The sequence below is a fragment of the Ursus maritimus genome, unplaced genomic scaffold (genome assembly GCF_017311325.1).
Source record: "Ursus maritimus isolate PB19 unplaced genomic scaffold, ASM1731132v1 scaffold_35, whole genome shotgun sequence".
Taxonomy (NCBI): domain Eukaryota; kingdom Metazoa; phylum Chordata; class Mammalia; order Carnivora; family Ursidae; genus Ursus; species Ursus maritimus.
This window is the reverse complement of record NW_024426119.1, coordinates 7558361-7572411: the sequence shown is the minus strand read 5'-3', so window position 1 is coordinate 7572411 and position 14051 is coordinate 7558361. Positions and strand designations below refer to the sequence as shown.

The 14051-nt window shown below is 39.1% G+C and overlaps 1 protein-coding gene across 1 annotated transcript in view; it reads left to right on the top strand.

The window, feature by feature from the left end:
* Positions 1-14051, top strand: part of INO80 (INO80 complex ATPase subunit) — a 99239-nt gene that overhangs the window by 14603 nt on the left and 70585 nt on the right. The window contains exons 7-14 of the mRNA XM_008702234.2: positions 1391-1444; positions 2461-2664; positions 4687-4882; positions 6141-6208; positions 7256-7465; positions 7949-8029; positions 8720-8815; positions 13992-14051. Coding sequence (XP_008700456.2) covers positions 1391-1444; positions 2461-2664; positions 4687-4882; positions 6141-6208; positions 7256-7465; positions 7949-8029; positions 8720-8815; positions 13992-14051 — 969 coding nt within the window. The remainder of the gene's footprint in view (positions 1-1390; positions 1445-2460; positions 2665-4686; positions 4883-6140; positions 6209-7255; positions 7466-7948; positions 8030-8719; positions 8816-13991) is intronic.

Below are 14051 nucleotides of genomic sequence, written 5' to 3'. Positions count from 1 at the left end.
ACCTCTCTTTGATCTCTGACACAGGGTACCCTGTAAATCCGACATAGTATACCCCTGTTGTTTTGTACAGTGTTTCTGAATTTGGGTTCATGCGAGTCCTCATGATTAGATTTGGGTTATGCATTTGGGGCAGGATTACCAAAGGAGTGACGTGTCCTTCTTGGTATGACACATTAGGAAGCACATGACACGTGTGTCCCAGAATGATGATACTAGCTTTGAGCCCTTGGTGTGTAGGTGCTTCTCTACTGTATAATGGCTGTTTTTCTCCCCATACCAGTTGTAAGTATTTTTGGAGAGAAAGTTTAGATAGGAACATTTTTGATGGGAGAAGTAATGGGGAAACCCTCTTTGTACCTGGTGAAGAGGCTTCAGAATGATGCCCTTCCAGGGCACCTGGCTGGCTCAGTGTGTAGAGCACATGACTCTTAATCTCAGGATTGTGAGTTCAAGCCTCACATTGGGTGTAGAGATTACTTTAAAAAATAAATAAAAATATTTTTTAAAAAATGATGCCCTTCTGATGATCAGGAATTCACTAGAAATATCTGAGATTCTTGTCTTTAAAGTGGCAGTAGCTAGCTGCTTAAGCAGTAGTAAAAGTTTTTTTTTTATAAAAAGCCTAGAAATTCCTATAAGCAGACAGTCTGAGGTGGGAATTTTATATAAATGGCATTTGGGCTGTCAGTAACTTTGTACCCACTGTTTCTTCAGAATTAGGGGGAGAGTTCTTTAACAGCCAGAGCATCACTCAGCTGTGCCTGTGCTGTGTCTTCTCCCATGTCAAGTGGATCATCCTGGGAAATCAGGTTTCTTCATTAGGTTTTTGTTTTAACTGAATTGCAAGACAAAATAAGCAGCTTGTGACTGGTTTGTTGGCTGCTGAATCATCTTGTGTTAGGTCTGCCTTGGAATTTTTTGTTTGAGGAGATGAAGCTTAAGTGTTGGCAGAAATGAAGAGTAGCAGCAGGTTTGTCCTGGTTGGAGGATAGACTCACAGACTGGGAGGCTGGTTTCCCTCTCTCCTAACAGGTTCTGTGTGTGAGTGACTACTATCGCAGCTTCTTTGCAGATTGGCTCTGGAAAGCAGTGTGTTTTAGTCAGGATGGTATACGTTGGGTATGTTGTTATACTTTCCTAGTCTACGTCAAGCCTAAAATATAACTGAAATTCTTTCCAGAAGGTTGCAGAAGACTCTATTTAAGGCGGCCACAGGACTAGCTTATTCTTCTTAATACTGCTCTAGTAGCTTTGCGTGGGGTTCTGAGTTGGGGTGTTTGTATGACTTTTTTTTTAACCCTCGAGGAATTGAGTAGAAGACCGTGTCAGTCTACATTATCTTATTTCAAAAGGACTCCTAAATGAAATAATTTGTTTTTAAATATTTTAGGCCAACAAGCAGAAAGCTTCAGCTCGTAACCTGTTTCTCACCAATAGCCGAAAGGTAAATTATAGTTTTGTATTTCCCATTTTATGTTGTGCTGGAACGTAATTTATGTTTGCTGCTCTTGTCTCTTGTGACCTGTTGATAATGAATCTAGTAGTACCTAAGAGGATTTCTGAATGTTCTCAATTTATTTTAAAAATAAAATTGCCGAGGCGCCTGGGTGGCTCAGTCGGTTAAGCGTCTGCCTTCGGCTCAGGTTGTGATCTCAGGGTCCTGGGATCAAGCCCCACATCGGGCTCCCTGCTCTGCTCGGGCCCTGCTTCTCCCTCTGCCTGTCACTCTGCCTACTTGTGATCCCTCTCTCTGTGTCAAATAAATAAATAAAATCTTTAAAAAAAGAAAATAAAATTGCTCTCCTCACATTTCTGGTATTTGACCCTTTTTGGATGAGACCATAGGCTGCTCTGATTCCTTAGGCAGATCATGGAAGCTTCCTGTGCTCAGTCTCTTTATCTAAGAAATGATGATGTTAATATCGATACCTTCCTTCAGAGGGAAGTAGCACAGCTTCCTTTGAAAGCTGTGAGATCGGATGAGGTAATGTTGTTAGTTCTGTTTCCCTGGGCTGGTCACTCATCCTTAGTTTCCTCATCTGTAACATGAGGATGTTGATACTACCAACTTCATAGAGTTTTTGTGAAGAATAAATTAGTTTAATATATGTTAGGCTTAGAGTGGAGCGTAACATATAATAAGCATTAATAACTATTACTATTAATGTGTGTGATAATACTCTAACTTCCCAGCACATCTCAGATCGTTACGCTCCCCCCCCCATCTACTAAGGCAGTACGTGTATATATTTCTCATTCCTTGTATTACCTCGGGGTTGGGTCTGGGTCTGGGTCACAGTACTGTGCGGGAACATTAATCACGTAGGAGGAGAAAGAGATGTGACCATAGGAATACTGTGTGCACTGAACAGACTGAGGAGTTCTGTGGTTTATAGTTCAGGGAGAACTGGCCCTGGTGTTGGGTCTTCTTCTTTGTGAGACTGCTGTTGTCATCTGCAGCTTGCCCACCAGTGCATGAAGGAGGTGCGTCGAGCTGCCTTGCAGGCCCAGAAGAACTGTAAGGAGACCTTGCCTCGTGCCCGCCGCCTCACCAAGGAGATGCTTCTGTACTGGAAGAAGTATGAGAAGGTGGAGAAGGAACACCGCAAACGCGCAGAGAAGGAGGCCTTGGAGCAGCGGAAATTGGATGAGGAGATGCGGGAGGTATGACAGTAGTATAAAATTTTGAAACCCTGATTGCTGCAGCCATATCCAGAGGTTGGTGTGTACTACGTAAGTTGCAAGTTAATCAATGAAATCGTTGGAAAAACATTTTAAGACATAATTTTGAGGATAGTAATTGTAGTCCAATAAACCGATTCTGTTTTTATCCTTTCAGTAAGGCCCTCTTCCTGGCCTTCACCTCTCTTTTTCTATGCCAAGTTTTTCTGTTCTTTGTAGCCTTATTCCTCTGTATATTTCTTGAGGAGCAAAAAAAAGGAAAAAGAAGAGGGATAAACGAAACAAAAAGAAAACTGCTTACAGCTTATCTTGGCTTGGTTCCAGGCACTGGCTGCAGTTTCTTCCTTGTTGGAAGGACAGGGCTGGCTGCCAGATTTAGGGCCAGATAGGAACAATAGACCGCTAGTTCGGTTTTGAGACCCATCCCCCCACCTGCTTCACTGTTTTAACTTTCAGCCAGTACTCTTTAAACTCGATGTCAGCTAATGTAGGTGAGTAGATTGTTCAGGGAAGCAAGAAGAGAGGGTAGGAGAACGAAATCATTGTGTTGACGTGGGCAAACCAGTTGGGATGTGTGGAAGGAAAGTTGAGGTCTGGAGGAAGGGAATCAGCGGATCGGTTAATGTTTCCTTTCAGGTATGGGTAGTACTCCTGTCAGAGCAGAGCTGTGGCTGTTTCTGAGCTCTTGATCTTCTGTCCTTTATCATGCCTTTGAGGATGAATATGGATTTTGCCCAGTTCTCTTAAGTCCTCTGGGTAACGTTTATCTTTGCATGCAAGATAGACATATTAGTGTGTTAGGAAACATTTGATGCTATCTGGAATACTTACTGAATTTAGAGGCATTTGAGAGTTAGTCACAGATCCTAAAGTTTTGCAAGCACCAGACTTCTAGTCTAGGTTTGTGAGACGTTCTCTCAATTTTGTCGATAGTTAACCAATGAGTTTCCTTCATGGTTATATTTATGTCTTTCTCCGATCTTTTGAAATAAAACTATTTGTGATGAAACTTGATTGTTCCTTTAATTTACCTGGTTCATTTGAACACGTAGTATTTGACTTTTTTTTAAGGTTAAAGCAGATATTACTGTTCTGTTTTAATTTGGAAAGGTTTTTTTGAAGTATGTTCGCTTTGCTAACATACTAAGCATAAACACCTGTATCCATTATGGAAAGTAACTCCATTTTCTGTTAAACTGTCTTTCAGATTTCCTACTCACTTGAACCTGGCTCAAGTACTGTAAAATCATAAAGAGAGAGCATAGTTTTGCGTAACATTTTTTAGGACTGGTCTCCTTTCTTGGCTAACTTCCTTGTTATGTTTTTATTTTTAATTTGGGGAGGTATTGGATCAAGGATAAATCAGCTGTACCTCTTAAGAGTTTTATTGTAAACTAGTTCCTGCAGAGCAGTGACCGTGTGCGTGTGTGTATTTGATCTATAGTCATCCTTCGTAGATCATTATCACAGATGAACTATACACTGTTTTCAGGAGGATTTTCTTCCTTTGATTGGCTTCTCCTGCATTGACTTTTCAGAATAATTCATAGCTCCTAGTCACTTATTTTGACTTTTGGTGATGAAGAAGATCTTTTCACATGTTTACATTTTTTAAGATATTAAAGCTGTACACATGTATCTGCACCCAGGTTGTGGAATAAAATGCGTTGGTTGAGTTTAGTTGGTGTCTCAGTGCCACTCTAGGAAAATCATACAGTAAAGAAATAAGCATTTTAGACAGAAGCCTAATAGAGAACAGATTTCATATTGTAAATGAGAGCAAAGCCCATGTTATTATTAAATATAAGTAAAGGCTATTCTTTGCTTTTAGTACCCCTGACTTGATTATAATAAAATTGTGTGTTAGCAATTAACTACCTTTCCAAAGACAAAGAATTTGTAGAAGAATTATATGCAAACTATATATAGATTTGGTGAATTCTATTGATCACCTTTTGTATGTGATTCACTCTCTTTAGTGAAAATAACTTTCTTCCCCTTTAGGCCAAGAGGCAACAGCGAAAACTGAACTTCCTAATCACCCAGACAGAGTTATATGCCCATTTCATGAGTCGCAAACGAGACATGGGTCATGATGGAATTCAGGAAGAAATCCTAAGGAAACTGGAAGACAGTTCCACCCAAAGACAAATTGACATTGGTGGAGGGGTGGTAGTTAACATCACACAGGAGGATTATGGTGAGTCCTGAATCAGGAAGTAGAGGGAGTGGATATCCTCCATTATTTTATACCTAAGGCTATACACATGATTAGTTCTTATAAGTTTTATCTTGATCGGTAGGTAATGATTAGTAAAGGGGAATTTATTGCACTGGAGTAGGGAAAGGATGAATAAAACAAACATACAGAATAACTTTTATTAAAGAATTTGAAAAGGAAAGGGTGTGTTTATATAAGTTTGGGAATATTTTATATGTTTTGATTTGTTGGTAGAAATGGAGGGTATTATATCAGAAGAATTCAGTGAACATGTCTCAGCAGAGAAAATCATCTCTCACATAACAAGGTTCTTGGTGATACAAGTCAAGCATGAGAAAGAGACTGTTCAGTTGTGGTGGTTTTTTTGTTTTTTAGTCTTTTTTAGATTTATTTGAGAGAGAGGGAGAGAGGGAGAGAGAGATAGCGAGAGAAAGCACAAGTGGGGAGGAGAGGGAGAAGCAGGCTCCCTGCGAGCAGGGAGCCCAATGCAGGGCTCGGTCCCAGGACCCTGGGATCATAACCTGAGCCAACTAGGCGCCCCTGTGGTATTATTTTTTAGAAAGATTTTATTTGTTTCTTAGAGTGAGAGCACAGGCCAGGGAGGGAGAGAGAAGGACAAGCAGACCCCTTGCTGAGCAGGGAGCCCAATGCGGGGCACTATCACAGGACCCTCAGATCACGACCTGAGCCAAAGGCAGATGCTTAACTGACTGAGCCACCCAGGCGCCCCTCAGTTGTGGTCTTTTTGTAACCACAAGGGGAGGGATGAATTGGGGTGAAATTCGAGGGGAATTTCATAGAGAATAGTGATCAAGATCGCTTTGAGCTCTGAATAAAAAGAATGAGTGTGCTTGCAAGGCTCTTGGGGTTTATACATGTTTGGATTTCTTCTTTGGGAATAGTTTCACCCAGCGGAAATCTATCACAATTTTGAATCCTCATTGTTTTGCTTTTCTTTGCTTTGTGCAAGAAACCCAGGATTGGGAGATGAGCTCAGTATTCTGGTGGTTTCTGTGAGCTTCCTGTGGCTATGGAGACCATGGCAGCCCTCTGCCTTCATAGCCACTTCTAGGTCCTTACCTCTGTCATGTAATTTGAACCTTTCTACACTCTCACTCCCTGTGAGCTTAGGGATGAGTAAATTGGGGGAGTTAGGGATTGACAATGTTCGCGTGAGTTGCATGTTTGAAGGAGATCAGTTAATGACATGTGATAATCTCTAAGTTTTCCTTTTCAGATAGTAACCATTTCAAAGCCCAGGCCCTGAAGAATGCTGAAAATGCTTATCATATTCATCAAGCTCGGGTGAGTCTTAAAAATGAAAAGAAACTGTGAGGGACTCTGGAAGTACCCTACAACCTTTCATTTGGGTGGTCTTCCTTTATTCTTCCTCATATTTTCAATTAAAAGCATTGGCAGATGTGTATATATGTGACTGTATTGGGTGCAGGCTGTGTCTCTATTTTAGTACAGTTGGAATAATTGAGGAAGGATGGAAAATGAGCATTCACTTGTCTAAACTTTAGGAGTGTGTTGATTGAAGCTAGGACAGTTTACCTATTGTTTTGTTGACCTGAGTAATCATGGGTAACATAGTGTTAAATGCATCATGATTGTTTAGTGGAAAAGACCACACTGGTGCTTGTTAAGAGAGCTGTATCATTGCCTTAAGAATACTGCTATGTTAGGACCTTCTTTCATCTTAGTAATAACTAGCTAATTCTTGATGTAGTACTACTTCATGAAATCAGAAGAAACTGCAGTTAGATTAAGTTGAAGTTGAAGTAAGTAAAGAAAGTAAAAAAAATATTGCATAGGAACCCCATGTAACAGTGTCCAAGTCAGAATAAACTTGACCTTCTCCACACCAACCCCAGCTAAACAAATTTTATATCAGATTTTTAACACATTCCTTGATTAAACAAGTGGTCATGTAATATGGTTTATAGTCTTGTAATATGTCTGCTCATCAAAAGCGTATTCTTAATATAATTGTTAAATTAATGTAAAATATTAGTAGTGTTTCATATATTGTGCTTTTTTTTTTTAATTTGAAGAGAACATGAACAGGGGGAGGAGCAGAGGGAGGAGAAGGCTCCCAGCTGAGCAGGGAGCCCAGGCCAGGGCTCAATCCTAGGACCCCGAGATCATGACCTGAGCTGAAGGCAGCCGCTTAACCAACTGAACCACCCAGGCGCCCCTCGTATATTATACTTTATACATAATATGTTACATAATGTTACCAGAAATTTTGTTCCAGTTACCACAAAGTAGATATATTATCATTATGAACTTTATTTGAATTTCATTTTTTCCCTCTTATTTTTCTTCTAACACGTTTTTATTTTCCAGACAAGGTCATTTGATGAAGATGCAAAAGAAAGTCGAGCAGCTGCCCTTCGGGCAGCAAACAAGTCTGGCACTGGGTTTGGGGAGAGTTACAGCCTGGCAAACCCATCTATCCGGGCTGGGGAAGATATTCCACAGCCTACAATTTTTAATGGCAAATTAAAAGGCTATCAGCTGAAAGGCATGAATTGGTTGGCAAATCTCTATGAACAGGTGAATTTTAGAACTATGCCATACCCACTCTCTTTCGTTACATTTTCCTAAAGTCACTGGTTCAGTGTATTGTGAAATGAGCATGAGACAATGTTTTAAATTTCATCCCTTTGAAAAGCTTTATCCTCTGACAAGAGTCAGAAAGATGTCTTTATATTTTTAATCTGAAATTTTATTGGAGAATATTTGTATAGTGTACATAGTTTGTCTTATGTGGTCTTGGTAAACGTGATTGCTTTTTTGCCTGGATTAAACTAGCTGAAAAACTGGCTTTGGCCTGTTCACCTCAGATAACCATGATTCATAGTTGTAGCTATGGAGTTGGCAAAAGGAATCATTACAGCAGTGGGTAATAGTAATGAAATGGTATTTCTAGCCACTTCTGTTTAAATAAGACTGACAGTTTGGTTAGTTTTGGGGGACAGTAGATTGAATCCTGTATGATGGAATGTGAGAGGTTATTGACTGTATTTTTTTTTCCAGGGCATTAATGGCATTCTTGCAGATGAAATGGGCCTTGGTAAAACAGTACAGAGTATTGCCCTCCTTGCCCATCTGGCTGAGGTGGGTAGCTGCAGTCCTTCTATCTTCCCCACTCTAGAGTCTGGAGCGGGAATCAGCCATTATCAAGCATTATGCTAGGCTTTGTAGCATATGAGAACAGCAGGTATAGTGGCAAAGACATTGTAGTTAGTTAGAACCAGAAGACCCAGGTTCACATCTGAACTCTCTGTTGACTATAAACAATGTAAACTGGCAATTCATCTGATCTCTTTTGCTCTGACTTCACTTTAATTCTCTGAGGTTTAGTTTCTACTTGCACAGAGTGGGGATAATACCTACTTTGTAGGAATTCTGTGAAAATTAAATGAGAAAATAGGTGTAGAAGCATTTTGAAAATAGCAAAAGCTCCAATAACAGTAAAATTGTTACGATCATCTCGTATAAGGGAAAGCAATACATACAAGTCAGGATATCATAAGTGCTTTGTGAATGATAGAAATTAGGACCTATAAGTGGTGGGGGTGGGAGTAATTGCTTGGTATTTTCTCTCATGGTTTTTCTGAGCAAATTCCTTGCCTGTGTTATTATTAACATAGGATATTATTACTGAGTATTCAGATGTGGGAGCTAGGCACCATTTCTCATGTTGTAATGTATTATTTATTCTTGAACTGCTCTTGTCATTGATTATAATTTTGAACTAAGTATCTTCAGTTTTCAGCAGTTAGCTGACCCAGTTTTGTCTTTCAGAGAGAGAACATCTGGGGACCTTTCTTAATAATTTCACCTGCTTCTACTCTTAACAATTGGCACCAGGAGTTTACTAGATTTGTTCCTAAATTTAAGGTAAAAATCCAACAAAAATTTCTTTTCCTCTTTAAAATAAACTTTCTGACTTTTGTTTTGCTGCCTTACTTAATTGCTCTAAGAGTTTTGAATTTCTTGCATTTTTTCCCAAAATACTTTAAGTACATTCCCTTTAAAAGTTACTGATGGGTGGAGCGCCTGGGTGGCTCAGTCAGTTAGGGGTCCAGCTCTTGATTTCTGCTCACGTCATAATCTCAGGGTCCTGGGCTCCATGCTCAGCGAGGAGTCAGCTTGAGATTCTCCCTCTCCCTTCACTCCTCCCTTCCGCGTTCACTCTCATGCGCACACTCTCTCTTGTCTCTCTCTCTCTCTCTCTCTCTCTCTCTCTCTCATGCCCTCTCTCTAAAATAAGTATATCTTAAAGAAAAATTACTGGGGTGCTTGGATGGCTCAGTTGGTTAAGCGTCTGCCTTTTAGCTCAGGTCATGATCCCAGGGTCCTGGAATTGAGCCCCCTGTTAGGCTCCCTGCTTAGCGGGGAGCCTTCTTCTCCCACTCCCTTTGCTGCTCCCTCTGTGCTCTCTCTCTCTTTCAAATAAATACATAAAATCTTAAAAGAAAAAAAAGTTACTGATGGGAGCAATAAGAGGGCATATTACATCCTTACGTTTCATAAGTGAGAAAGCCAAAGTCCAATTTGAATGATTTGCTGCATTAGCCACATAGATTGATACTCCTGGTCAAACTGCCATAGAAGAAAATATCTACCTTATTTGTTTAACAGAGATTTTGGCAAATCATATTATCAGGGCACATACCCTATAATTTACGGCATGGTCGTCCCCCCATATATTCAGAAATAATTTATTTTCTTGATACTCTAAAATCAGATCTTTAGTCCTAGTCCAGACTATAATGTCTGGCGTAGATAATAAGAAAGTTGATTTTAACTAATTTAGAGGAAAAGAAGTGAGATTGAGGTCGGAAGTGATCAGCAAGGAAGTATGTTCCACTAAGTTGGGTAAGATGTGGATAAGATTTATTAAACAGGGTTTAATTGTGGAAAGTTATTGGTATGTAAGAAAGAATGGGTAGGATTTATTATATTGCTTGCAAGTAAAAATGGTGAAATCTGTTAAATATGTGTTCTGTCCCTGAAGTAATATAATGATGATGAAATTGCATGGTGAGGAGGATCTTATAGAGTTTCTATATCAAGAGTTACTGTTATGGTCTCCCTGATTTGGGGTCTCCATGATGCACAGGTTCCATGCAATTTAAAGGGCACAGGATAGGGTGGAAGTGGGGGGGGGGGTCATGTGTTTTCTCACTTATATTTTGTAGGGAATAATGACACGTCTGAGATATTCCACTTTGGGATACCTTTGTGGCTAAGTTGTAGATTTAGAAACTGTTTACAAGGCACATTAAGTGTATAACTTTTAACTTTGCTGACTCATTTTTAAATTTCTAAGAAGATGAGATTCTAAAGCAATTTGTTGAGTATTTTTCTCTAGAGTTCTTTGCCATTGGGAATATGGAGCTGCCATATTTTTTATTCATTCATTCGTTCGTTCATCCATTCATTCATTTTTGTTTCCTTTTCCGGTACATGTTGAATAATCAGAAAGTTTCCACCAAACCACTTGAGTTTTCAGTATTAACTTCCTGGCCATTAGATGGCAATGTAGTACTGCTTGCATCATTGATACCTCTCCTTTGATTTTGTGCCTAGGCCTGGAACTGAGCACTCGTTTCCATGTTGAGCTTCCTTTTGGTATTCTAGGGGTCACTAAAATTCCAGTTGCCACTTTCATTTGTCCTAGTTTGTTTTGTTTCATTGTTTTAAATTGTGATAAAATACACATACATAAGGAGAGCACCTGCCTCGCTCAGTCAGTAGAGCATCCAACTAGATTTCAGGGTCGTGAGTTCAAGCCCCACATTGGATGTAGAGATTACTTAAGAAAAAAAAAAACCACACACATACATAAAAAGTCTAAAATGTACCGATTTAAAGTGTACAATTTACTAGTATTATGTACATTTACAGTGTGGTGCAATGGTCAGTGCTGTCTGGTTGCAGAATTTTTTCATCATCCCAAACAGAAACCTCTTCCCCATTAAACAGTCACTTCCTAATCCCCTTTCCCTCTAGCCCCTGGCTACCACAAGTCTGCTTCTCTGGATTTGCTAATTCTGGATATTTCATCTAATTGGAATCATATAATCGGTGGCCTTTTATGTCTGGCTTCTTTTCACATAACACAATATTTTCATGTTTTAGCATGTCATTCCTTTTTATGACTGAATAATGTGTCATTATCTGGGCACACTATATTTTGTTTATCCATTTATCTCTCAATGGTATTTGGGCTGTTTCCACCTTTTGGCTATTGCTAATAGTACTGTTACGAACATTCATGTACAGGTTATCATTTGAATACCCGTCCTGTTTTCATTTCAGTTCTTTTCGTATATACTTCAGAGTGGAATTGCAGGGTCATTCTGTATTGAACTTATTGAGAAATCTGCCACCTGTTTTTTTGTACAGCTTGCAAGCTAAAGGTAGTTTTCATGTTTTTAAACTGTTGTAGGTATATGTTGAGACACAGCCATGCTCTTCCATTTAAGTGTTATTTATGGTTACATTCTCACTACAGCAGCATAGTTGAATGGTTGTGACAGAGATCATATCGCCTGCAAAGCCGAAAATATTTATCATTTACCTGTTTACAGAAAAGGTTTGATGACCTCTGCTCTATTGATTCATTGCTTCTATTGCCATTACTCCTTTAGATCGTCAGAAATGTACTCACTTCCCTACAGAACATAGTTAAATGTAGACTCTGCTCAGATTTGTAGTTAGTTTGCATTCAAAGATACTTTGATCTATGATGATAACATCTGAAAGTTCATTTTATCTGGCAGGTATCTGAGTAACATTTGTTTTATGATTCTAGTATGATCAATGCCTCTGATTCCTCTTTTTTTCCCTGAGAAATATGGTTTACATTTTTTTCTATGGTTAATATTCCATTTTCATTCCTGAAATTGGCTCTTTTATGTGTTTTCTATTTCATTCATTTCTGCTCTTTTATTATTATTGTCTACTTTTTTGTGCACTTTTTTCTTTTTCTAACATCTCTGGATGGAGCTTAGATTGTTGATTTTCAGCCTTTTCCAGTAAGTGTATTTAAGGGTATTAATCGCTTTCTAAGCATGACTATAGCCATCCAAAGGTTTGATGGGCCACATTTGCATTATTCTTTAATTCAAAATAATTTCTAGCTTCTATTTCAAGTCCCTGTTTGATTCATGGCTTGTTTTAGAGTGGTTTTTGGGGGTGCCTGGGTGGCTCAGTTGCTTAAGCATCTCCATCAGCTCAGGTCATGGTCCCGGGGTCCTGGGATGGAGCCCCACATCAGGCTCTTGCACTATGAGTCTGCTTCTTCCTCTCCCACTCCCCCTGCTTGTGTTCCCTCTCTCGCTGGCTGTCTCTATCTCTGTCAAATAAATAAATAAAATCTTTAAAAAAAAAAAAAGTAATATAAATTAATACTATTACTGCTTTCCAGACAGTACAAGGGCTTTAGTGTACTTTTTTTTTTTCCTTAGAGTTTGAGAGAGAGCCCGTGAGTGGGGTGGGATGGAGGCAGAGAGAGAGGGAGAGAAAGAATCCTAAGCAGGTTCCACAACCCTGAGATCATGACTTGAGCCAGTATCAGAGTTGGACACTTAACCAAGTGAGCCACCCAGGTGCCCTGGGCTTTTAGTATACTTTACGTACATTCCTTTTCTGTAGACTTACGTGCTGTTGTTGTTTTAAAGATTTTATTTATTTATTTGAGAGAGAGAGACATGCTGTTGTTTTTGTATATATTTTCTCTTTGAAACCCCACAAAGCATTTTATTATTACTATACATTTTAAATTTGTTTAGATATATTCATATTACCTATTCACTGTTTCCACTGCTCTTCATTTCTTCTTGTATATTTATACTTCATCGTGACTGAGATTTTTCAAAACAACAAAAAAACGTCAAGCTACAGATCCAAGAAGCAGTTTGAAAGAAAATCACACCTAGAGACGTCACAGAAAAAGTGCTGAATTTTGCATTCTTTTGTTTCACCATGCTTTAGTCTAAATATTTCCTTCTAACCTAACATCTGTTTCACTAATTTTCTCTAAGCTGCATCTAATCTATCATTAAACCCATGGTTGAATTCTCAGTTTTAGTTCTTGTGTTTTCCAGTTCTAAAAAAACTCCCTTTGGTACTTTATAGTTTCTGGTACACCACTGAAATTCCCAAGCTTATCTTTTAATTCCAGGAACAAATTAGTATCTTTTTTAAAAGTCTGTTTCTGATATTTTCATTATTTGGGTCTCCTCTAGTTTTATTTCCTGTATCTGTTTCTCATGTTGGTTTTCAGTCATGGGGTCTAGCCTTTCCATATGTCTGGGGCTTTTTTGTTGGTTTTGTTTGTGTTTTTATTGTATGCCAGACATCATATAGGAAAAATTCTAGAAATAATTGTGTGCTCTGTTTTCTTCTTCCAGAGAGGACTTATGTGTGTTCTGGGTTGGTGGTGTTTGTTTTGTTTTTGGCCTCTAGTAATTTGGTGGGGCCAGGTTGGGGGGGGTGGGCACTAATAATCCAAAGTCCCCACCTTAATCTGGTCAGGAATTGAGATGATTCAGAGTTGGCATTCAGTACTTGGTAAGGCTCATCTGTCTGTAGTTGACCTTTACTGCCCATGGATATGTGTCCTGTGATTCCTGTCTTAAGGCCAGGGAGGTGGGTGGTTATCTAATCCTTCCTCCTTGAACTACAGGTTTTGTTCTGTAGGCCATGCATCTCTTAAAAAAAATACTCTGCTCAATTTCTTAGCTTCTCAACTAGAACTTTTGGAAAGGATCAACACCTTTAGGAAGGACACATACCAGGTGTCAGGCTTTACTTTCTGGACAGACTTTCTTTTCTGGATCTTGACTCTGTAATTCTCTGCCATGGTAGATTTCTGATGCCTTCTCACAAATGTTGTGTATGTGTGTTTTAATTCAGTCAGCAGGAAGCGTACTAGTGGCAGTGACAGAAGAGGAATTCCTATATTTGTTTTTTAGGTTCTTTTAAAATCATTCTGAATAACATTTGTGATCATACTTTTAAGATTATAAGTAGGAAATAATCTGTATAATGGTCCTTTTTCCAGGTGCTACCATACTGGGGAAATCCTCATGATAGAAAAGTTATCAGGAGGTTCTGGAGTCAG